The 26,769-nt window shown below is 33.5% G+C and overlaps 2 protein-coding genes across 3 annotated transcripts in view; one reads left to right on the top strand and one right to left on the bottom strand.

Moving 5' to 3' along the window:
• Positions 1–9,710, bottom strand: part of LOC128999974 (macro domain-containing protein CT2219-like) — a 35,329-nt gene extending 25,619 nt beyond the window's left edge. Inside the window, exons 1-2 of one of the 2 annotated variants that reach the window (XM_054426796.1) lie at positions 9,661–9,710; positions 6,297–6,393 (exon numbers count right to left, since the gene is read on the bottom strand). In XM_054426796.1, the coding sequence (XP_054282771.1) occupies positions 6,297–6,324 (28 nt within the window). In that variant the 5' untranslated portion in view covers positions 6,325–6,393; positions 9,661–9,710. Of the gene's footprint in view, positions 1–6,296; positions 6,394–9,281; positions 9,334–9,660 lie in introns of those variants that run through there. The other variant, XM_054426795.1, reaches the window with a different exon arrangement.
• A 1,687-nt stretch (positions 9,711–11,397) lies between these two features.
• Positions 11,398–21,611, top strand: LOC129001148 (lysosome-associated membrane glycoprotein 5-like). Its single transcript, XM_054428351.1, has 8 exons — positions 11,398–11,484; positions 12,312–12,427; positions 13,462–13,543; positions 13,864–13,994; positions 14,894–15,007; positions 18,524–18,611; positions 19,001–19,195; positions 20,158–21,611. The coding sequence occupies exons 1-8, from the start codon at positions 11,436–11,438 to the stop codon at positions 20,316–20,318; spliced, it is 936 nt and encodes a 311-aa protein (XP_054284326.1). The 5' UTR covers positions 11,398–11,435; the 3' UTR covers positions 20,319–21,611.
• The last annotated feature ends 5,158 nt before the right edge of the window (positions 21,612–26,769 follow it).

The raw sequence follows: 26,769 nt of genomic DNA on the forward strand, positions 1-26,769 counted from the left end.
TAAGCGGAACGCTAATGCTGCATATATTGAAAACTCAAGCAACAAATGCCAAGCCGCCTGGACATTAATTCGGAGGGTATCAGCACAGAAGAAACCGGAGTGTGATGCTTCAATCACTGCCGAAGATTTCAACAACTTCTTCATTCAATCTGTCAAGGAGGCGAGGAACAACATCCAGCCATCGCCTGTGGCACCAGCAGTTTTTCTTCAACATGCGAGAAGGCCCAGCTCCGACTTCAAGTGGGAAATGGTGACCAGTGAAAGTGTGCTCAGAGTTGTTTCGTAAATGAAAGTTTCGAAAAGTAAAGATGTGTACGGGCTTTCAACAAGTGTTATAAAGCATGTAATACAAGCAATCTTGACGCCACTTGCTATTTGCATCAATTGTTGTCTTGCTGAGGGTAGCTTTCCAAATTCCCAAAAAATTTCTAGAGTTGTCCCAATTTTCATTTAGGTGATAAGTCTCAAATGAAAAATTACCGCCCAATATCTTTATACTCCCCGCAAACTTTCGTGGCGGCTGAGGGATTAGGACGGCCGGGTGGTGGCCCGGCCCCTAATTAGCCCTCGCTCGGCTGCACTGGGTTTTGACCATGAGTCAGGCACTAGGCGTAATGCATAGTTGATAGAGTTTTTGTATATCGCCATAAAGTGTATTAAATAACGTCATTTTTGTAACCTGCATCAAATAACAAGAACATTGAGCCCAAACACGAAATAATTACGATGATTTTAAGTATATGCTTGGTTTTAAAATAAGAGACAGTTTTTTGAACAAGGTATATATTTAAGGTTACTGTATTTACAAACTATTTACACTACTGTTCACTAACTATATGCAATTTACAATTATGTACGGTACAGAGAATATTGTCCAAATCACGCCGGAGTTGAATGTGAAACAAAAGGATAATTGCGATATTATTAAATACAGGCCTACACTTTGTTTAAGTATAAAATCATAGAATAAATTATATACATTTTAGACAATTTAAAAACTATTCACAATACTTTTCAAAATCCATTTACTATGTTATCCAGATCCAGAGCTGAATGTGTTACAAAATATTTTCTATATTAACAAGTACAGACCTACACGTTTTTAAAGAATAATACACAGTTTTCAGATCAAGATGTACATCTAAGAGTATCTACAAATTATTTACATTACTGTTGACTAACTATTTACAATTATATACATAGAATTGTTGGTTCTCGCAAGAGCTGCTGGAGGTGGAACCATTTCCCTGAAAAGAAATATCTGTTAGCACCATGCCGTTGTTATTCGAATCTATATATGAATACAACTAAAGTTTGGTTTAAACATTGACTAGATTGGTGATATTTTCTTTAATTATATGAGATTTAACTGACCACAAGATAACCGTTTGTAGAACGGGCTAACAGCATTTTTAAAGCATTATAATCTACTCATACTGTGAGAATGTTTACCTGTAGATGTGCAGAATCCCTTTATAAAGTAAAATAAGTTTAAAAATTAACACAACAAATTTAATTGAAAAATTTACATGGGCCTAAAATAACGATAAATATTTTAATCAAGTTTTGTTACCTTTTTTTAGTTCAACAGATTACAGCCAATGTCTTCTTCTTCTGACTCTGAGTCTTCTTCGGTGTCGTCGCTGTCACCAGGGCATAGGCTGATGATCATTTCCTGGACGCTACGATCACTCAGGCCCTCACTTGTCCAATCGTTATCCAAAATTGTTTTTACATGTTTCACGTAACTTGCCCATTTGTTCGGTGTTACAGCAGAAACAGCCTCCATCAACAATTTCTCAACGTCTTTCAATTTAAACGTGGTGTTCCTTTCTTTCACATAGTTTTTTAGTTCGGACCATACCATTTCTATAGGATTATACTGACAGTGGTATGGCGGAAGGCGTATGATTTTGAAACCTTGTGAAGATGCCTTGCTGTCAATCTCATACGTTTTCATATTTGGTTTGTGGATCTTGATGAGGTTATATAGTTCCGGTTTTCTTGCATCGATAGGAAATGGTATGTTTTTCTTGGTGAGCCAGTCGATCATATCACTTTTTCTTGAACACGAAGTTGGCGCCTTGTCTTTCACTCGTGAATGATAAGGTGCGTTGTCCATGATAACCGTGCTTCCAGGAGGGATGGCAGGGATTAAGACATTAAAAAACCAACCTTCAAATATTTCGGCATTCATCTCCTCGTGGTAATCGTTAGTTTTTTTAGATTGAAAAATCAGAGGAGGTGCGTTTATCCAACCATTAGCACTGCCAGCATGACACACAATCAATCTCTTGCCTTTTCCCAAAGGTGAATTTAGTGTTCCTTTGACCGAACCGTCAGTCCACCCCCTTTCCTTCACTATGTTCTCGTTGAGCCATGTTTCGTCGAGAAAAATAGCTTGATCCATGTCGACGTTTCGAGCTTTCCGTAGAAATTGACATCTTAATAGTGCAACAGTAGGCTTTTCCATTAGTACCTTTCTTCCATTAAACTTTTTGTATACAAATCCTAATTTTCTCAAAACGGCCCTCAACGATGACTCGCTTTTACCATACAACCCCCTTTCTTCAAGTGAACCCAGGAATTTCTTCAGTGTAGGAACTTCTTTTCTTTCATAGTATTCTATAACATGCCGCTTAATCGCACTCATTTGGAAACTGTCTAATCCTGTTACTGGTCGACTCTTTGGTGTACCCTTGGCATTTTTTCTTGGTGTTTTGATGATAATGCGCCTCTTTCGTGTAGATGTATCTTGAGATTCGGGTTCTTCAATATCACTTGTTAAATCTACATTTTCCATCGGAATGACTTCTGCTTCACGTGTCTTCTTCATTTCACGTAGTTGCGCATTGATTCGTTCAATTGTCCTCTTTGAAATTTTTGTGCAATCAGCAACGCGTTCTAAGACTTTCCTCACATCTTTTAGAGGTCCCATATTCGCTTTCTCTTCGTAAAAGTATTCAATAACCGCCGCAACAATTGATCTAGCCTGTGTATGAAGTACCTCTGACGTCATGTTACACGTAACACCATAAACTGATTTATATAAATGAACTGCTTAAAACACTCACTCCGACTACGAACTGACCCCGACACGACCGAAACAATTTACCAACTGAACTGACAAATAACTAGTCGAGCAGGAGAATGTGTCATAAGACCTTTGCACCGGGGAATGCAAGATACACAACAACAGTTGGATGAGTCATCTGAATTTCTGAACACTGCCGTAACGACTATACGTAGCGAAACATTCTCTTAGCATTGATTTAAATAAATATGTTTTTGTTAAGCCAACTTCGTCTTATGAAGAACCGAAACCACTGTAAGTAATCGTAAATATATATCTTCATCTAAAAACGATATATTATTCTCAAACAAAGAGTAGGCCTGTACTTAATAATATCACAATTATTTGGTATTACATTCAGCTCCTGCGTGACTTTGGACGACATTCTCTGAACATAATTGTCAATAGTAGATAGTTAGTGAACAGTAGTGTAAATGGTTTGTAAATACAGTAACCTTAAATATATATACTGTTCACAAAACTGTCTCTTATTTTAAAACCATGTATATACTTAAAATCATCGTAATTATTTCGTGTTTGGGCTCAATGTTCTTGTTATTTGATGCAGGTTACAAAAATGACGTTATTTAATACACTTTATGGCGTTATACAAAAACTCTATCAACTATGCATTACGCCTAGTGCCTAACTCATGGTCAAAACCCAGTGCAGCCGAGCGAGGGCTAATTAGGGGCCGGGCCACCACCCGGCCGTCCTAATCCCTCAGCCGCCACGAAAGTTTGCGGGGAGTATAGTCCCTGTCATAGTAAAAATTATGGAGGCGGTAGTGAAAACTCAGATATGTAAATTTTTAGATATCCATAATTTATTGCCTGATTCCCAATTTGGTTTCCGTAAAGGGTTGTCTACTACTGATGCCCTAGAAGAAATTATCTCAGAGATCCTTTTGGCTTTTGAAGGCGGAAGTCTTGCCCAGATCACTGCCTGTGATCTGAGCAAGGCTTTTGATTGTGTTGATCACCAAATTCTTTTAAATAAGCTTAATCACTATGGCATCGGTGGTGTTCAACTCAAGTTCTTTGAATCATATCTGAGTGGGAGAAGTCAATATGTTGATGCAGGTGGTAATGTGACAAATTGTTTTGAAGTGAACACCGGAGTGCCACAGGGTTCAGTGATTGGACCACTACTTTTTATTCTGGTAATTAATGATATAGCTAGCAATATAACCAACTCATCAACTATTATATTTGCTGATGATACTAGTTTTTTAAGTGTCCATTCAGATTATGACCATCTCAAATCAACAATTGAACAAACTCTAGATAAAGCTAAGATGTGGTTCTGCTCAAATAACCTCCTTTTAAACCTAGAAAAAACTCAAAATCTTCTTTGTACTCTAAGGGCCAACAACCAGGATCAGAAAACAAATATTAAAATTCTAGGAGTTGTAATTGATAGTACTTTATCTTGGGAAAAACATGTTAAGTTAGTATGTTGTAAACTATCTAGAGTCACCTTCTTGCTCAAATCACTGATGGATATTGTACCTGAGTCATATGTTAGAACAGCTTATTTCGCATTTTTCCAGTCAGTCATAAATTATGGCCTAATTCTTTGGGGAAATAGTGCCCAAATAGATCAAGTTTTGTTAATCCAAAAAAAGCACTTCGTATTTTGAATAAGGTTTCTCTTGAAAAAAAATGGAAAGCTTAGGCATAAACCTTTGTTTAAAAAATGTAAAATTCAAACTGTGATAAATTTGTATATATTTGTTTGCTTGGTGAAGGTGAAAAAAGATTTTAATTTAGGTTTATTAGTTTTAAGATCAGATATCCATAGCCATAATACAAGAAACCAATCTATGCTAGACCTGCCATATACTAGGTTAAGTAAATGTCAAGATAGTTTTAATATAGTTAGTTTGAAATTATTTAATAAGTTAAGTGATAGCTGTAAATTTCTGGAGCTTAAAGTGTTTAAAAAAAGGTTGTATGACTGGCTGATCCAAAATCCTTTTTACAGCCTAGACGAATTTTATAAAGAGCATTCTGTTAATTTTTAAATCAGTATTATAGTTATAAGCCTATCTGTTACAAATTGTATGTTATGTATTTTTTTAGGCTATTTATTTTGCATGTAAAATGACACTGTCTATTGCATGTATGTAATGCTGAAAGACAATAAATGATGATTCTGATTCTGATTGCGAATCAGTTTGTTGTTGCTGCTTAGTTCAAATTAGCTGTTATCATAAATGCAAAAAAATATAGTGCTGCACCCTGTTGGTAAATCTTATAACTTTTTAATGCTTTTCCATATCATAGAACCAACTTTTTTAGTTGAAACAGCTGACTAAATTCTTTAATTTCCCTTTAAATATGAATACTCATAAGGTTAACATGGGGATTTACAGAGCCACTGGGGTGGAGCCCGAAAGGATTTTTAAGATAAGAATATGCCTATATGTTAATTGGGAATGTAAGCTATCATCATTGAAATTTCGGCCCAATCCGTACAGTGGTTTATGCGTGATTGAACTTCAAACACACAAACAAACAAACACCCAAACTTTCACATTTATAATATTAGTAAGATTATAGACATTTTTTCATAGGCTGTAACCGCTAAACGAGTGTGTTTATAGAAAGAATGTCAAGAATAAAAACGTTTTTAAATTGCATGTTCTATCCGAAAACATGATAAAATATAGGGTGTTCCATAAGAAATTTCAAGGTTGGCCACCATGTTGGGAAATAGCAGCTGAATTTTTAAAAACTAAATTCATATTTTTAACTGCCACAACAAATAAAGGAATGTTCCCCATTTAAATTTTTCTCTAACTCTTACTGTTTCTGATACCTATCCCAATGGTGGTCTAAGGTTGATCACCCTGTACCTATATAAAAAAGCACTTATAATACCGGTAGTTTACAATAGCTGGCTAGCAAATCTGAAAGTTATCAAACAATTAATATTTTTTGCACTCCAACAAATATCACAAGTGCAAGGGCTAAAGATAAGTAATGTTAATGATATTAGTTAATTTTTATAAACTATACACTGACTTTTTATCCCTCCATGTCATTATGTAGTACTTATTATTTTAATATTCATATCAGAAGTGTATTGGTCCACTACTCATTGTATGCACATATAAAGGAATAAAGATGTTTTAATATTGAATAAACAAATGCGAAATAGCATTATATCTCTATCCGACATTAATAAACTTAGCCTAATACAAAATAAGTGTACTTACTGCGATTTTCTAGAACAGTGTCAGCCATTTTGAACAAAGAAGATGTGGAAGATAAAGATAAAATAGATAACGTAGTAATATTACGAAGATTTAGTACCTGAAAAAAGAAACAGGACCGTGTAATCAGTACCGGTAATTTTATAAAAAATAATTTCATTGAATAACTACTGAATTAAAGATACTTAAAGTGATAAATGGCCATTAACTGTAATAATGTTGCACATTCACATTAGGAAAGGCTCTAGACCATGATTTTATTTTTTAGAAATAATTTTTAGTCTATAACTTTTTAGAAAAACACTAACCTGCATTAAGTTTAGGTTTAAAAGGACTGAGTAGCCCAATTCATTACAAATGTCAAGGCAACTGTAAAGCATCAATATTCAATATGCTGGAATACTTATGTCTCTTTAACTTAAAACACTTTTTATACCATACCAATCTGATAAGCTAAAAAATGTTCTGTGCACGATTTCTCGAAATGTGAATGTTTCCTGTCAATTAAGTATAAAGTAAGCTAGGTACACATTGTTACCCACATAGCTGAGTGGTATTCTCAGCTACCAAAGTTTTGGAAATGCAATCGACCATTTAAGTTAATATCTCAAAATGTGTATTCTTAGGGCTTAATTTTGAAAGGAAATCCACATTAGGCTCGGGTTTCAAGAACTTTCTTTCTAAAAACTTAAAAACCACTGACTATTAATACATATACAGATTAAACATCAACGTGAAACTGGCAATAGTAGGCTATGTTTAAGGCGTTGACTGCTCACACCGACCTAAGTAACCTACCGACAAAAGTCAAGATCTGAAATACATTGGGTCAAAATTCAAATTGTTTATTCAGCCATTAAACATTACAGTAATTTTTAATGCAACCAATGCGGAGCATTGGGGCGCAGGCCTTCAGGGGGGTGCAAAAACTGATATTCTGGAAAATGTTTAGCAAAAAAATATGTTGAAGCAAAGCTCCCTGTAGCTTACAAAAAAATAATGTAAAAAATATTCATGGTGCATTATTTTGTTACAGTCACAACAGAATGTTGGTGACTCTTTTGTTTATTATTATCGTGATCTCCTCGGTGTGACGTTGCACATCTGCGCTTGTTACGTTCTTATCACAAGAATTGACTGCTCTTGATTGTAGCTAACAAGAGCAGTCATTGTTTATTTTTGTTAGCTACAAAGATAGACAGATAAAATCTTACAGTATTATTTAAGTAGCCACAACCATGTGTCCCTGTCAGTCTTTGTTGTACGATCAGTAGTGTTATTTGTTTTATAATAATACAAAACAAATTTTTGTCAGTGTACATTTGTTCTGCAATTGAAATCAGTAGATCGTTTATTTGTGTGTTTTAGTGGATTTCGCTATACTGAACAAAATGGATGGAAATAAAAGACCTAGTGGTGCCGAGTTCCGTAAAAGGAAAAAACAATAAGATGAAAAAGTGAAAAAACTACCAAAGATTGAATCTTTCTCTAATTAAATAGTTTGTACAATGTAGTGTAGTGAAATACGGAGAATAGTACGGAGAAATGTCGTTTTTGGTTTCGTTGGAGACTATTGGGGAGGAGAATGAGTCTAGACGAATAGGGGCGCACAGGGAATACTTGCATTGGGGTGCAGTCAGACTAGTTACGCCTCTGGCGCCACCTGTTTACGCCTATACATTTTTCTCGTATGTAGGCTACCGGCTTATGAGTTTAGAATAGGAGTTTGGAAATTTTTTAAACACCATAGTGGCTTTGCCACAGGAGATCGTTCCCTTATTACTCAGCATTGAACGTGTTAAGCTAAAAATAAAAACTAAAGCCTAAGTTAGTTGTCATTGTGTTTAGTGAGTCAATAAATCACAAAATAAAAATGGGGAGGAGAGGAATGTAGCCTACAAAACACCCAAAACAACAGTCCAAATACCTAGTTGTTTTTTAAATCAAGCATTGGAAGGCAAAGATGCATTCATGTGCAGCAAACTATCTTGATTTTTCCAACTTCTCACTACTGAATTTGGATTAAATTTTGTACAGGCTACAAAAGTTACTTATGTGTTGAGTGCTGTTAGGTTAAATAGGCTCTGGATTAAGCTAACTGGACTTTTATGTGAAAATACTAACCAGATTCCTTACTTAGATTTAAGGGTGCGCTCTACCTCAGCTCGGGATTGAGTAGCTATGTTGCGCCATTGAACAGCGCCGCGAGAAACACTTGAAGACGTTCACGGCAACTGCCTTTGTTAACAACCCATACATGCTAGTAAAAAATAATGAGTGGGGTTTTACAGAACAAAGAACAATCTATGCGACCCTAGTTTTAGAATTTTAAAGTAACAATTCTATAATTACCGGTACCTAGTTAAAGAAGTTTAAAATTTCCGTTTTTCATATACATCTAAAGAAGATTTTCAAGCTTTATGGTATGATATTAAACATATTGAAACCACTTCAACCTCTTCAAAATGCCACCATAACTTAGATTCTACGTTAAGTGTACCCTTCGGAAACACTGTTGAAGCCCCAGACCCACTCGTTTAAACAAAACCGCAGGGGTAGAGCGCACCCTTAAGTGATTACCATAATGGGAAATAGGCCTAGACGGGTAGACTTACGTATCTGTTGTCAAAAACAACCGAATGAAAATATTGATTATTAATAATTACCATTCCATTTGATATATCGTTGGTTAGTTAGGTTAACCAGAGACTAAGGAACCAATTAAGTTAAGGTTACGGTAACCAATAATAGTGTTCTATTATCTGTGGGATAACCTACAAACCAAACGATATATTGAATCAAATGATTGATAAACTTATATCAAATAATTTTTCATTCGATTGTTTTAGACAACAGATATGGAAGTGTGCCTAGTAATTAAATTAGCTAGGGTACTTGTGTTAATTCAATTCAGCAAACATTTATAAACATAGGCATACTCTGTTTAGTTTTACAAATCCACAAAAAAATAATAAAACTAGACCTAACCTTGCACATGATAGTGGTTAACCTATCAAATTTATACAATTACAATTTAAATATGAGTTTTTAACAAAAGCAGTGCCGGCACGTTCTTCAAACTAACAAAATTCGCCTATATTTTTAATCCTAAATCAGTTTATTTGTTTTAAATAACGAATGATTAGGCCTACTAGAAGACCGCAATAGCCTGTAGCCTAGCTTAACTCCCGCTTTATTTCTTCTTGAATTCTTAACTTAAGCAATAATAAATAAATGGAGAGGTTTTATAAAAAACCTGGAGCGATTCTGGAAAACGTTAATAAAGTAAAAAATGTTGAGTAAAATAAAAAATACACAATCCGGCCGGAAAGTAGCCTAGTATCATAATCATAACCTAAAAACTCACAGTCGATGAAGAAATTACTCCAAAAACATTGGTTTGGTATTGGTATTGGACTGGTATTTGGGAGAGCACAAGTTCACATGTACAGAAACCTTATACTGACGTCATAAATATCGAATGTATATATCGATTGTACCGGGTGGTTATGGGGTTTTCTTCGGAATGTATGTATCGGTTGCACCGAATAAGTAAAGGGTTTTTTTTGTAACACTTTATTAGACGAATTGAATACTCTCGGTAGTTTATCCATTATAAATCAAATAGTAGAAATACAATAATATTCGTTACAGGCTGGGAATAAAATAATTACTGATACTTTGGATTGAACATTCTTGAGAAGCCCAAGAGGACTGTTTTAGATATATTATTTTATGGTTCTTAATTTGTTACCTTACACTGATGGGCAATATCTGTTAGTAAATCATTCCCAAACATTAACATAACGTTAACATGTCAAAGTTACAATTACTATTTCACTCTCTTCTAGAATCGATAATAATTCCTGTAATTCGTCTACTTTAATTACAGTTATTGTATTATTGTGGATGCTATGAAATAAATTCTTAGTATTCAACGTCCTGTGAACTCAAGTTTTTATTTTATAAGTCAGGTAAATACGAAAACAATTGCAAACATCTTGGATGTTCAATCCAAAGTATCAGTAATTATTTTATTCCCAGCCTGCAACGAATATTATTGTATTATACTATTTGATTTATAATGGATAAACTACCGAGAGTATTCAATTCGTCAAATAAAGTGTTACAAAAAAAAACCCTTTACTTATTCGGTGCAACCGATACTTACATTCCGAAGAAAAACCCGTAACCACCCGGTACAGTCGATATATACATTCGATATTTATGACGTCAGTATAAGGTTTCTGTACATGTGAACTTGTGCTCTCCTGGTATTTGGTACTGATACTGACTACCCCCACCTCACGCCACTCCGCAGGAGCAGGATAGGTCCAAAAAACAAAGAGAAACAAACAACCGTGCTATCGTATCCACTATCGTATCGATAAACTATTTCTGAGAACACTATATCATTGGTTATATCGATACGATTATGATTATATAAAAAACGTGACACAACAATCATTCATTTATCATAAACACCCTACAGAGTGTTTCATAAAATTGTAACGAACACTTATTCAAAAAACTGTTTTAATCCCTTGATAATTTTTTATTAATATAATCCCTAAATATTACTCGTACATTGCCGTGTTTGAATGCCGACTTTTTCATGTTTTATCAAATAAAATAAATTAATGTCACTGTTTTACTCAGTTTTTTTTTTCTACAAAATAAGAAAGTCCCATTATATGTGAAAGGGAGAAACTAAAGCTCTTATAAAAAGTTCTTCAATTTTCATTAATAAAGTCCATGTTATATATAAGATACCCTTATTATAACTTTCTTTACTTAACATAAAAATGTGGCGAATAAGTTTAAAGGTAACGTTTCTGTTTAATATATAACATATGTATCATTGTTGAGTAAAACATATATTTATACCTATATAATATTGATTCAAGTTTTCTCAAACGGACGAATTATCTGAATTTGCAACTTTTCATAAGTTTCAATATTTTTAAGCACCTACTCAATATTAATATTTTAGTTTTATCTTTTAACAAGGATAGATGCATTACAAAAACAATCTTCGTAATTCGCGCACGCGGGGTTTAGGTCGCCTACGGTAGAGTATTGATTGTTGAATTAGGCAGGGAACGTTGCCTCATACCTTCCGCTGTCGTCTTTTTGTTCACTATGAATCTGAAACTAAATACTATATTTCATTTTTTAGTATTTTTGTCAAGTAAGTAGTTATAAACTGTTCATTATCTTATAGTTCATAAAATACTACGGTATGATTTTCTAAACATTTTACAACGCTAAACCCAATTATTATGTCGATTCTAACCCTAACATTTGGTCATTTTTGAAGCAAAAATTGAGAGTTTGCACAGACATTAATTTCAACTTTTTCATCTTGAATCCTCAATAAATTACTAAATAAATAATCAATGTGGTATTGGTTTAGTACTTTATTAGGTGGTCAGAGATTTAATTATGTAAATTATGTATATACATCTTTATTGCTTAACAAAGAGGATTTGAATTGAATTTGGTTCTACTGTACAAAATACTTTGCGTCCTTTCCTTTGGTCTGGTCTATGTGATAATATGTTATTTGTAATTAATATTTTAGTAACTTGAGATTTTATCATTTTAAATGTATTTAATTCTTGAATCTGAGACAAATGTAAATGATTTTTAGCAATTATTAATTGCGTAATCAGCAACCCATCATCATCGTATTAAATTTTGACTAGTGTATTCTGTATAATAATTGAGTTTGTACAACAGTTTACATTTTTTTTGTATTGAATCTTTTTGATTTTTTTTTTAGTTTAACTTGTGGTAAGTTATTGTAAATGATATTATCTATTATCTACTTACAATCAGTCTCTAAGTCAAAAAATTCCAAGTGTGGAGACGTTTTGGAGGATTTAATGTATAGGAAATTATATATTCAGGATGATGGGAAATTAAAAATAATAATTAGAAGCTATGGATTAGACTCCACTTTTCAAAGTAAAGTTCATTTAGATTTAAACTCCTGAAGTTATCTATTCATTGCAGGTCTTTTAGCAACCTCATGGTCAGCCGCCACCGAGTCCATCAGGGCAGTAGACTCTAAACCTTCTGCCACAGAGGCAACTGTTGTTACAGTACCACCTCCAAGTAAATCTGCCAAAGTAAGGAAAAATGACATTTAACAAAAATAGAATTAGTTATAGAAGTACCTAGCTTTGACTAGCCTAGTCCTTGTTTTAGAATTAGGAGAAATCATGTCTCTTTCTATCTATAGTGTTGAGACTATGAATCGAAAACTGTTTGATCACAGGGAAGTAAGGTACAGAGGAAAAACGTTTATGCTCTGTACAACCGTGCGCTTTCAGCTCTTGTATGTTGTGCAAGAATTACTTAAAAACGAAAAAGAGTCCAAGTGGCGAGCAATGTACGAAAATTCATATTGCTTATCCTCCACAGCGAGCATTGTAGTACATGAGTGAGAGGGGGGGGGATGTTGGACTTTTTTTGGACACCAGCACTAGTGCTAGACACCACTTATTAATTAATGGCCAGACCATGGAGATGGAGTGTTGGAGTGTATTGGAATTGGAGTGTACTTATCTGTGATTTGATCCACTCCATGTAGTGGTCTTAGGTTATCAAGATAAGAGCCTCCAATAAGGAAATCTTAAAGCAACAATAAAGACTTGGATCAAAAGTTGATTCTGTAATGACTTTTAGCTTTGGATTTTGCAATTTTCTACAGTTTTGTATCATCAGTAATCAAGGGAATTTTCACCTTTACACATTCAGGATGAAAGAAGGTTGGTAGATGTTTTTAAACATCTGTGGCTGTTATTATTGTGATTGCCTCTGCAGCACTAAAATATCCATAAATAACATGTGCATAGGTAGGCCTACAAAATAAAAAATATCTTCAACACTCAAAGGTTCAGGATGCTACGCAGGCTAGGCTGTGGTTAGTAAAAAACCAGTTTAGATCACAGTTTTATTTTTATTTATAGCAAATCAACTGTGAGAATATGTCTTATTGTAAAGGGTTAAGAGCAATAAAGTGACATAGCACAAAAAAGTATTTTTATAGATCGTGTAATACTCTGAATCCACAAAAGCAACTTTTTCGGACAAACTGGCATGTATGATACAAATATTTGTTGTTTAGCCTAACTAATTAAACATATGATATCTTGTATAGGTAACCTTAGAGGCTGGAGAACTCACAGAAGTTTCAACCAAGAAACCCCTTGAAAAGAAAGAAGCAATAAGCAAAACAACAAGTAAGTCACTTAGTCAAGTAGTGGTATTTACTATAATCAAGTCAATGTGCGTTAAAAAACATAATAGATCAAATTGGATATCTTGATTCAGTGTCAGATACAATTTTACCTGTTTTAGCCTATTGATATCCAATCCAACCACTCATATGTGTCCTGTAACAGTACTGCGCCCTTGTACCCATATAATTTCTTAATCTCCTGGTAATATTTTTATTCCACAATACTTCCCAAACTAGAGTCTGTTCACAAAATTTATTTAGTTTATGATAGAAAGAATAGTTTGTTAGAAAATATAACTTAAATTAACTTTTCTTCCCTAGCAACACGAGCACCGGAAGTAACCACAAAGACTTTGTATCGTCTCAACGCAGAGGGAGGCACAGCATGCATCCTGCTAAGGACCGACGCTCTCATAGAGTTCACGTACACCACAAGGCTAAAAGAGGAAATCGTAAGTTATCAGGACTTGCCAAACTCTAATTATCTTTTGGTTGTTGCTAAAAGCAATGAATATAAGGGGGCTGTTGTTTAAGCCAGGTTTTCTACAGGTTCTAGGTTTCTTATTTGACAGAGTTGCACATAGAAATACATGAAAGAAAAAGCAATGAATACACAATTAGATCTGGAAATCTATATATTAAAAATTATTGGTTTTTCTTTTCCGAGTTCGTTTGGCTCTTCTACCCGAACAATTTTCATAATTTTAGTCTTAATTTTGCCACCAAGCATCATCATTCATTTATCTACCTACTGAAATACCCAACCAAAAAACAAAAATTTATTTTTTCAAATTCTTACTTGAGTTAAAGATGTATTTTACCTGTTCTAATTACATTATCCTATATGTTTTGGTCCAAGAACCTTCAGTGTAATACCAGCTTTCATTTGAGCTATTGATTATTAAGATCGAACCTACCTAAAGCATGCTGCTGACAATAATTAAAATTATTTTAGGACTTAACTGCAATCAATGGTACGTAATTCTATTTTTATTTAAGTTATTTTATATGTCTTGGTCTTAAAATGCCCCTAAAAATAAATGCTTTAATTTGAGATACTGATCATTTGAATCAGTTCATTTCAAGATACCATGTTACTCAATCAAAAATATATTTTATCACCATTATTGTGAATTTTATTTTGACCTGAGCAACGCAGGGGTTTTGCTGCAAGTAAAGATTTAAACAAATATCTACAACAACCAAAAATCATATTGTGAAAACAAACATTTTCTAATTATCATAACTCTTTGAATAGGATGACCTAATGCATTGCGACTTATTAATTTAGTTTGGAACGAGTTATTTATGTATTGATTATGAGATGACTTAACTTATTTAATTTCCTCAGGTTAAAGACATTTACGTGCCTGAAACAGCGGAAACAGACGGCACATGTTTAGAAGACGAAGCACGACTGGAACTTAAGTGGCCTGATTTTAATCTAAAATGGTATTTTGAAAAGGTAAGTAGCATAGGGGATTGTTTTAGGGAAAATCAATACCTCATGTGTTTTATTATAGAAAGTAGTTTAGTTTTTTTTTTATAATAAACTTACTCTTCAGAATCACTGCTATTTGCAGGATGGTATATATGGCTTAAAATGATTATATATAATACAAACGATTGACCTATTATATATATATATATATATATATATATATATAGTATTATATCACCTAAAAATGATTAGCAATCCAATATATGTATATCTGACTAATTTGTATCTAACTGCCATAAAGGATTCCTACAAACTTCACTGCTCGCCTTTACCACTTCCTTCACCACTACCTATGACGTGGACCTGTTCCCCTTCCTTCCCATAGCATTTCAGTATTACAGGTACAGGCATTTACTTGATTTAAAAAAAAATGGGGTGCCGGAACTCTAACCTATTTAACGTGATTTAAACCTATTTATCTACTGTTGTGAGAGTGTTAAATAAAAGAATATTTTTCATGTAGTTGTCTTTTATTCACGGTTTGCATATTTAGTGTGCATTTTTCCAGATCTCCTGGCAAAACTATTTACTGTATAGGAATACATATAAACCTTCGCAAATACAATATCTGACAGTTTCAAAGCCAAAATGAATGCTTCACAATTAAATGTCACCCGATTAAAAGGCAGACCTGGGAACTGGTCTGCCTTGATGAATCAGGAATTGTAGAGGTCGAGTGTCTTGTAGATAACGGGGATCGATGGTGGTCGACTATCATAGTGTTTCGATGAGAGATTGAGTCAGATACATTATGTGGACTTGAATAGTTAGGATTTTCAGTCATAACTATTTCACCTCTAGGTACAGTTGATGATGCTTGTGTAATGGCATTGGTAGGTGGTGGGCCCACCCATAAACTTCTAGCTTACTCTCAAATTTGATTTGTATCCTCTTGAGGTTCCGTTTTGGCTTGTAGTGGTATTTGTTCTTGTAATGTTCTTGTATTCTTGTAATTTCTCTAGATCACTGAGTTCTTTCTCAACTTTAAAACCTAATGCAAATGTAATAGGACGTCCTTTCAATATGTTTTGAATTTGAATTGTCTCTTGGTTTTAGGGAACAAGTGATATTGGGAATGCGTCCTATTACTGGTTTAAATACGGTATATCAGTGTACTTGTCTTCAATATTCCTCCCTTCCCATAGTATTTTATTTTAGTATACAGATACATTTATTTAACTGTCACTATAAAGGGTTCCCACACTCCTCACTGCTCGCCTTTACTACTTCCTTCACCACTTCCTATGACGTGGACTTGTTTCCCCTCCTTCCCATTTCACTTTTACCCTCCCTTTTGCAACAAACCTAAGTACTCGTTGAACTGATTCTATTAAAATAGGGAATATAAATATATTTTTAAGGAGACATTTTAGTGTAAATCCAATGAGGCAAATGGAAATCGACATAATGTTCTACCACTTGACCTATTATCTAATATATAAAATTCTCGTGTCACAGTGTTTGTCTGCAAACTCCTCCGGAACGACTTCACCGATCGTAATGAAATTTGGTGTGTAAATTCTGTAGGTATGCGAATGGGACGTAAACTATTTCCCGTTTCGAAATTCTTAAAAGGGCTCCGCCCCAGTGGCTCTGGAGTTTCCCATGTTAACCTTATGAGAAATGGAATTAATGAATCTTAACAGCTGTTTCAATTAAACAAGTTGGTTCTGTTCTATGATGTTCAATAGCATTAAAGTTACAAGGATTACCAACAGGGTGCAGCACTATTATTTCTTTTACATTTATAACAACAGCTAATTTGCAACCAAAAGGTGAGTGAGCGTAGCGAACGAACTTCAACCTGGAGGCGAGTGAGCGTAGCGAACAAGCTAACCTGAAGGCAAGTGAGCGCAGCGAACGAGCTCCAACCTAAAGGTGAGTGAGCGTAGCGAACAAGCTCCAACCCAAAGGTGAGTGAGCGTAGCGAACGAACTTCAACCAGGACGTGATTGAGCGATGCGAACGAGATCATCTTGAAAATTAAAAGTAACAGTACTTTCTTTCCATCGGTCTGTCTTAGGGGAAACCTATAACTTAGGCGATACGAAGTTCGCCGGGTCAGCTAGTAATAATATAAAAAAATAATTAAAGATTGGCATAATATCAAAAATTATTTGTGAAATTAAAGCATAAACATGACTGCAAACAGACAGTTCTCATTGCGTATCATAGTTTTTGTCGTTGCTTGGTTCAAATTATAGTTGTTTTCATCAATGAAAAAAAAATAATAGTGCTGCACCCTGTTGGTAAATCTTATAACTTTTAACGCTTTTGCATACCATAGAACCAACATTTTTAGTTGCAACAGCTGACTAAATTCTATAATTCCATTTAAATATGAGTACTCATAAGGTTAACATGGGAAACTCCAGAGCCACTGGGGCGGAGCCCGAAAGTATTTTTGAGATAAGAATATGCCTATATGTTAATCGGGAATGTGAGCTATCATCATGCCAAATTTCAGCCCAATCCCTCCAGTAATTAATGCGTGATTGAACTTCAAACAAACACACAAACTTTCACATTTATAATATTAGTTAGATAAGATATACTGTATATATATGTCCGTTAATTCAAGCAAAAATGATCCGATTATGATTAAATTTGTTACAAACGTGTGAACCTACATTTATACGAACGAGTTCGTGAACCAGCATAATCGGTCTATGGGGACAGAGGTTTATGGGGGGTTTTATGGTGTACAAATTTATTTGTCTCATTTTTTACCCTAAAAACGCAAAATTTCATAATTTCTCTCCAAACCATTTTTTATAGCTTAAAAAAAGAAATAACTTTGTATAAGCGTTGTTGTATGCCCAACGGTTACGGATATAATTAAAAAAATTGTAAATTAAAAATTCCCATGTGTTATTCTTATGGAGAATAAATAAACTGTTGTAGTTTGCTTGTTTATGGATATATTTAAACCAAATTTGGAAATTTTGTTTATTTGGTACTAAGCTATCATTATTGCAATAAAAAAACACATCTTAATACCTTCCCTGTAGCAGCAAACCTAAGTACTCAAATAAATCTGATTTTTTTAGGGGTATTTTAGTAGAAATCCAGCCAGGTAAATGGAAATTCACTTAGTCTGCAGGTGGTCTGCGGCGAGGGTATTTCATTGTACTGTTGTCTATAGAGTCCATGTTTTAGACATCCCTTATACCCAAACAATTAAAATACCTAAAAAACTTAGAGCTCTTAGAAAAAATGATCATCACAGATATAAAACCTCTACAAAGAGCAAAGACACCAAGAGTAATTGGTCCAGGCAGTGCTTAGGTGTGATTATTCTTTACCCAAGAATGTAAATACAAGACTACGCTTCTTTTACAGAGTCATGCTGTGCTCGATTTGTTGCCTCTTTTTTTCTGAGACTGTAGACCTGAAAAGATTGAATTGTTTTTTACTACCGTATTAATTAGTTGTTGTTTTCTAATTTAAATATTAATAACAGATTTGGATATGTTTCAGACCCCTGGAGGAGAGAGATGGTTTGTCGACAAAATAGAATTGTGGTTTGACGCTGGAAGCTCTCGACTGGAACACATTAAAAATCCAGGTAAAACTTTTGATTTCATGTTCCAACCATGTCTTTTGACTTTGATCACCAATAATTTTTGTCCTAATCCATTAAGTATTATAATACAAGCAATCACATCACATCTAGGTCTTCGGGTGATGACCACATCATTAAAAGATAAGTTGAATAAGTTCGCCCAGAAGATGGATATAGCAGTTACACATCCAAAATGTCAGCCTCTAGTTTCACTCTTTTACCGACGTATTCACCACCCGAAGACCTAGATTTGATGATCTACTGTAACAGTGGAAGTCTATCATCTACAAGCAATATTGTTTAATGAATATGCTTTATTTCCCTCATTATATTCTAAAAATAAATCACTTTAATTTAATGAAAAGCTAATGTTGTTTGTTTCACCTTTGCAGACCAGAAGCTGACACTGTCCACCCCCAAGAGTCACAGCGCGTTGTTGTATGTGACTCCAGTGGGTCAAGCCTACACCTGTCTGAGAGAACTAGAGGTCAAGCTGACCAATCCCCGTAGCGACATCAAGGCCACAGTGCTGCTGCGAGAGCTGGAAGTACAACCCTTCATATTTAAAAACAGCAACTTCGGTCCAGGTTTGTGCACAAAATCATGGTAAAACCTAGTTAATCTGAGGGTTAAACCTGCAATAAAGTGGGTTTTACAAAATATATACTGTGACTGAATAAAAAAGTACTATTATAGTACGTACGAAAACTGTTCAGAAACGTTTCCGCCTTACACTAATTGCACACTTTCTAGTATAGACGCCTTTGTCTACTCAATGACAGACTAGCCGTCACAGCACATGTATCATTGGGCTGCCCATTGTTACAATATTAAAGTTTTAAAATGTGCTGCAATTAAAAACCTGTTTGTTTCGAGTGATATCTATATAATGGTTTTTGTTGGACATTTTGTTCAAAACTGATAGAATTTTATCACCAAGAGTGTGAAGTGTTCCAAAATTGTGCATTCAGTTTCAAAATGGCCAAACTATAAAGTAGATGTCCCAAAATTTTGTTTTTGTATTACAATGCCCGACCTTAAACAAAAAAGATCTCCTTTATTCATTCAAATGAGAGATTCTTCGTTAACCACCCTCTACATTCTAGACCTTGCTCTGAGTGACTTTTACTTCATTCCAAATCAAGACTTGGTCGGTGTCAGCACAGCACTTTGGTCATGACTAAGAACTACAATAGCGTGTCACCGAGTGGCTGAGCTAGCAGGCGGGGCGGTATTCTAAGACAAAGGAATTTCAAAGCTCACCCATTATTAGTGTCTCAATTTCTGTGGTAACTGGAAAAGTAGTTTCTTAATTGCCATTTTAAATGCATGCGAGGGGAACCGTCCTATGTGGACAAAATGCAATGTGAAAAGCAACAACGACCTTTTAAAATAAATTTTAAGGTATTGACTGGAGTTAAGTCATCAGTTTTTCATAATTTACAGATTTAATCACCTGCTTATCAGTTTAGTTTTCAATTTATTTTCATATTCAGAACATTGTTTTCAACCTAATCCAGAGATAAATTAGCACGTGCCGCTTTTCCAGAATACCATTGCCCGGCACCAGGACAAAGCACGTACCGCAGTGAGACGGCACCTCTTATCGTTGGCAGCATCTTAGCCGCCGCCTGCCTCGCTACCATTACCGGCTACAGCGTCTTCCGCTACTTCAAGATCAAGAAGGTCCAATATGACACCATGGAGTAATCAACTCGGTGCTGCTTTCATCATTACTCTAAGCCATCTCACTTTCTCCTATTGGTAACTAATTCATTGTTTTAGCGATAGTCAAACACCACTAGATATTTGTTTTCAATATTTACAAGTTTTATCAAAATAAGATTTTGAACTAAAATTGTGTACAGTATTTTTAATGGATGGAAAACATGGATGTTTCATGGTTGCGATTTTAAGTCTATTACTTTTCTATTGCTAGGTGGAGTTAACAAAAGATTGTGCTTCAATTTTGTAAATTTTCATTCATTGGTATAACATCTTATTTAACCTATTATACTGCACTGGTAGTTAATGTTTTACTTATTTATTTATTGTTTTTATTAATGATTGTTTCAACCAAATTCGCAACATTATTTTCAAGCACAAGCAAAATATTTATTTAATTTATAAATACAGTCAAACCTCTATAAGATGAATTTCAAGAGGTAGGGGAAAGATTTGTACTATCGAGGTACTGTATTCTTAATAAGCCAATATAGTCACTTACTGTTTACTAACCCTTGGATTCATTTCTTCCCGTGATTTTAAAAGTGTTATTTCTTATATATAAGAATAAAGCTATTGTTGAATCACCTCTAGACTACCTTGGGTGGATAGTGATTATTGTTACTAACTAAACAAATTATTTGTTTGCACCCACTGATAAATAAAATAACAGTTTTTGTGAAATTGTGCCTTTATTCACATGGTTTACAAAAAAAAATTACTATAGAGTGTTTTTCTTTTAAATTATATATTACAACCCTCTCTAGTCAGATTTTCAATCTATAACTTACTATCCTATGATTAACTCTTATCCTATAATTATTTTTTCAACAAATTATTGTAGTAGGCTACCAGTCTGTGTTGAGGTGTTTTATGTTTTTCTAAAGGGCAGTGTAATATTTTTATACTACCTCAATCCTCATTTAAAAAAATAGTACAGGGGAACCTCTATAAAAAGACTTTCATGGGGATTATTAAATAAGACTTGTTATCAAGGTTTGAAATAACATGTGATTCTAGAGGATTTGAAAATGACACTTGACTTGTTATTGAGGTTCCACTGTATTACCATTGACTATTGGATACTGAAGTAGACATCCCATATACAGGGTGTCCATAAAAAATGTTTCAGGACTTTGGGAAATGAATCCTCAGCCTAAAAGGAAGAAAAGAGTTTATGTGAAGGTATGTCCGAAAAAGCATACCCAGTTATCTGCCACTTAGTTTTTTATACAAAAATATTTTTATCTGTTAAGTTTTTCATTCGATGGTAACCATGTTAACTTACAAAAGACCTATTATAAAAAAAATATATAAAATTGTTCCTATTGTAAATTTCAAAATGGCGGCCGTTTGAACTTTTATAGCTTAAATAACCCAAAAATGGCAAATTCTATGAAAAAATTCCAAGAATACTTTTTTTTAAAACTTGTTATTCCCTATCATACGACAGCAAGATCAAAAAGATCGGACAAAAGATAACTGTCAATGCTGAAATATAACTTTTTTGTGTAAAAATAAGGCAAAGTTAGTCGGGGAACCGTTACCTGGTCTTACAGCTAAAAAAACGTTCTATTTTAGTTATTTGTCGTTTGATATTTTTGATCTTGGTTTCGTCTGATAGGGAATAACAAATGCTAAAAAAAGTATTCCTGAAGTTTTTTCATAGTATTATTAGCAGTTTTTTATTTATTTAAGTTATAAAAATTCAAACATCCGCCATTTTGAAATTTACAATTGGAACAACTTTATTATTTTTTCCATAATAGGTCTTGTGTATGTTAACATGGTCAACAAATTTCATAATCATCGAATGAAAAACTTCACAGATAAAAATAGTTTTGCATACAAAACAAAATGGTGGATAACTTGGTAAATATGCATTTTCGGACAAACACATACAGTTTTTTCTTCCTTTTGGTTTGAGGATTTATTTCCCAAAGTCTTGAAACTTTTTTTATGGACACCCTGTATATGGACCAGCTGTAGCCAATATTTAGGTATCACTGAAGGACACTACTACAGTACTCCCATTTACTAGAAGGATCCTGATGTAGTCCACATTTTGTTATTGAATGAAACTAAGTTTTGTTTCTCAATTTAATGATTTACTGTACTTGAAAAATAACAAAGTGTGTGCTGTTATTTCCTTTCAAAAGTATATTTCTAGTGATAATATCTAAATAGAATTTAAACTCACAGAATTATTTTAAATATCATAATTTAGCAAACAAAAACTCATAAGTTTATTGTCTAATCAGTTTTTTAGTTAGCCTATTAATAATAATTTTTGTGGCTATGAAATAATATAGTATTACAATATAAAATCTCTGATTATGGCAGACAAATTTACAGTATTTGAGTTGTTAATGTTAGCTGAGTATATTTATGAATAATTTTTATATTTTTAATGTTCGACAAAACTTTCACAGCATGTGAAAGTTTTTAAACAAGAATTGTTGTTTTGAAGTGACACATCATGTTGTATAATTAGTTTTAAGAAAAAGCTAGGACTTAAACAAATTTAGCAATCGGCCCAAGTACTACTAAGGAGGCACTATAGCTTCTATTTTGACACTATATAATCCTCACTAAATTCATAACAAGAATATCTTGCAAACTAAACCTTAAGGATCAGCCTTACTTTTTATCTTTTGAAGTAACATCCAATTTAATTATCCTAATAAAGAATAATTCCATAAATCATTTTATTCTGCTAATGCTTCAAAATTGCAACTTTGCTTAAGTCCTACAAATGAAATGTACATATAATTTAAGTATAATTAATTGTTATTGTTGTCTAAGCACTATTGCATTAATTGCTGTTTTACTATTTACAGTACCACTTTCTCCATTATTATAATGTCAATAGGTGTACTTAATAAAAAAAAGTCTTACCCCGATTAATAATGTATTCAGATTTATGTTACTGATTTCATACATTTTCAGTATTTATTTTGACCCCTCTCACTTTTTACTCTATTTAAATTGTAAATCTAAAAAATAAACTACTCCAACTTAATATTATTGTTTTACGCAGGCAAGGTAAGATAGACTATTACTCCAATTTTCATTGGTTGAAGTTTACTTTAAAACATTCCCTGATATATAAATCTGAAAGTAAAAACAAAGGAGATAATTGTATGACCTGTTTATTGTTGTTTGTTCTGTATAAAAGAGAATTTAAATAATATTTAGAATATGATATGATTATTTTATTGTTAGTGTTAGTATCAGTCTGTAAGGGTCTGTAAGGGGCTAATGCTTTGGTAGCTAGTCGAGCATTTATAGAGCTCAAAAATTAGAGCATTTATAGAGCTCAAAAATTAAATTTATGCATCGTACAAATCTTTACTGCCGGGTAAAGTATTTTATTTAAAATAAATTGAACAAATTTATTTACTAGTGCTATACACTGATAATTTTGTTTCTGTAGTTCCCAAGCAATTATAGATATTATTTTTAAATACTTATACAATTAGTTTTAGGATAAATAAATACAATTAATTGAGTCTTTGGGAAATTCTTAATCAAGTGCATGAAAGTTATAATCAACTCAATTTGAATTTTGTAATACGAATGTTTTAAGTTTTAACAAAGATATAAACAAATATCAGATCAAGTTCATTAGTTTAAGTATTTTTTTGATACAATGTAACTTATAATTGGTTCTGATGTTTATGATACTCCCAAGAAAATGTATATAAATTACCTAAGTTTTTCCCGTTCACTTTATTTTTCTGTAAAGTTTATACAGTAAAACCTCAATATTTATAAAATCCATAGATATGGCTGAAATATTTCATATTTCCTTGTTCAAAATGCACTATTCCTTGATATATTGCAAGTTTTAAACAAAACTGTCTTTTTTATTTTTTTAGCTTGGAACTGATTTAAACATTTACTTCAGGCTATATTTAGAGGTTTGGGGCATTATCACTTAGATAGAATCCATTGGTGTTTGGCAGGGTTTGAACCCAGAATCTTTGGAATAGAAGTCGCATGCTCAACCACTAGATCAGCTTGCTCCCTTAGTTCTCATTTGCATAATAAATCTCTGTAAAACTGGTCATTCAACAATGTTTTTTTATAGAACGCATAAATACTTACGCATAAAGTATACCCTGACTAAACTATGTAATGTTACCATTCAGCCTATTGAGGTTCTACTGTACCTAAAATGTTGCATTATGCTGTCTTTTGTTTATAGAAACTAGTTTTGAAAGAATGTGTAAATATGAATCTTAGAGACTAGGATATTGATGTAAGCGTGACAGTGACATCGTAGCTTCGTACCTAGTCAATTCTTAGCATTATTGGGTGTGCTATAAAGATCGTTAAGTAATTTGTATTATTCAATCGTCTTCCATGTTATTTATTCGTTTATGTCAACTGAGTTTAAAAAGATTATAAAAGTGCTGATATATTAAATAATTGATTAGTGTTATTGAAATGTTTATTTATTTTCCTTCAACGATTGTTATTATTTCCCTACTTACTTATATTCATTTAGTTTGTTCAAATACTGAATAATTAATAGTGACTCCAAGTGTCGATTGAGGCAAAATAAGAATTAAAGAGCCTTAATTTCTAAATCAAACTACCTATTTTATTTTGGTATTAACGCTTAAACAGGTAATTTTCTTATTGCTCTTCTGTATTTTCCACTTCATGTTTTTAAAATGTTTTATCTAAACTATTACCCTCTGTCCAGTATTCGTTCAATCGGAACAAATTCTATACTTAAAATCCAAAAAAAGGGGTGTGATGTGTCAAATAAGCTTGAGTGCTACCAAATAACACAGGATAAATCTATAGTATGATGTCAAATTGAAGCTACGAATTTCCAAACTTTAGTTTCTCAGTATCACTAAATGAACTGCAATGAAATGTCAAATTCTCTTGTTGGAAAACCAAAGCAGGTATTAAAGTATTGTAAAAATGTTGGCATTTTGAATAGCTGGTACTAGGTAACACGGTAACACAGAACATTTACTTAGCAAGTGAATGTATAAAATGTTAATTTTATGTCTCCCAATTTAAGTCATGCTGGAATTGAGTTTTGGTTGACCTCGGCAAAGAATTTGATGTAACCAAACCACTAAACTTTGCCTACTGTTTCCAACCCCTTCCCGAAGTTAAATCCCCGAACTCTAGCGAAATTTTAAGTTACAATTCCAATGATAATGATTTTAAGAAAACCGGTTCATAAATAAGGGTGAAAATTAATTTTTACTGTACTGCGTATCAATGTCTGCTGTTGGGTAACATCAATACTAGCATTGACTTTATATCTACACACACAGAAGAGACAGAATTCAACTAGGACATTTACTATGCTTTAACCAAAGTTATATAGTCCTACAGATAAATTAAGTATTTTCAATCTTAGTTAATGTCATTACATGTTATCATGTCGTATTTACTTATCGTGCACTGTGCAGTGATAATGCCGTCTGAAATAACAATTTATATTTCCATAGTCCCAAGATGACTCGAAATCGAAATAATGTCAAAATGGCAGCATACTATAAGAAATGAAGTACTAAAAACAATTTAAATTGGTAATTTACAATAAACCAGCCACGAACTATTGATAGGCTACGTAAACAACGTAAAGCGTAAATAAGTCGTGATGGTTTGCTCAAATGTGTTAAAAATTGTTATAGGATATGAAATAACATTTTGGAATCCAGATAGAAAACGCAAAACTTATACAGTAAGACATCAATTGATTTTAATATGACTAAGAAAAAAGATGCAACAACAACGATATAAGTTGTAAATAGTAATGTGTTGCTAGTATTCGTGGTTGCTACCACGAATGGTTCTCGCTACCATACCGGTTCCAAGGAAAAGTAACAGTAAACACTAAACAGTGCCAAAAACCATTTAATTTATGAAACCATTTTATACCTTTTACCATTTAATTTATAAATAAAGAATTTATTTAAAAAACAGAAGACACGTTGAGTGATGAGACAGAGGGTTTGGACAGGTAGTTGTCCTGTGATGGGGAAGGGGGGGAGGGGGGGTTGTCAAGAGGGAGTTTCAAGTTACAACTCAATCGCTTATGAAATGGCGCAAGCCCGTGTAAGCGCCCGGGATTAGCACCCTCCACATTATTGAATCAAGACCCTAACCCAACCTCCACTGTCGTGTTGATTGTTGAATATCTGTGTTTGCTGGAGTGGCAATCCTGGAGCGCGTCCCACTGCTGACAACGTTGCCGATTAAATTTATGAATACAAGTTATCTATTAATAGTCAAGCATGTTTCTTGAAAACCTTTTTTCTCAGCCCGTGTGCATCGTAAGGAAAATCTTCGCATAGAATATATCGCTATTCATAATTCTGTATTCGAAAATAGCCCATTTCCATAAAGCTGAGATCTTAGAAAATCGTCAATTTCCATACACCAAAACAAATAGTAATCA

This window comes from Macrosteles quadrilineatus, unplaced genomic scaffold (genome assembly GCF_028750875.1).
Source record: "Macrosteles quadrilineatus isolate MER2022 unplaced genomic scaffold, UCM_ALF_1.0 Scaffold_8__2_contigs__length_117827958, whole genome shotgun sequence".
In the NCBI taxonomy this organism is placed as follows: Eukaryota; Metazoa; Arthropoda; class Insecta; order Hemiptera; family Cicadellidae; genus Macrosteles; species Macrosteles quadrilineatus.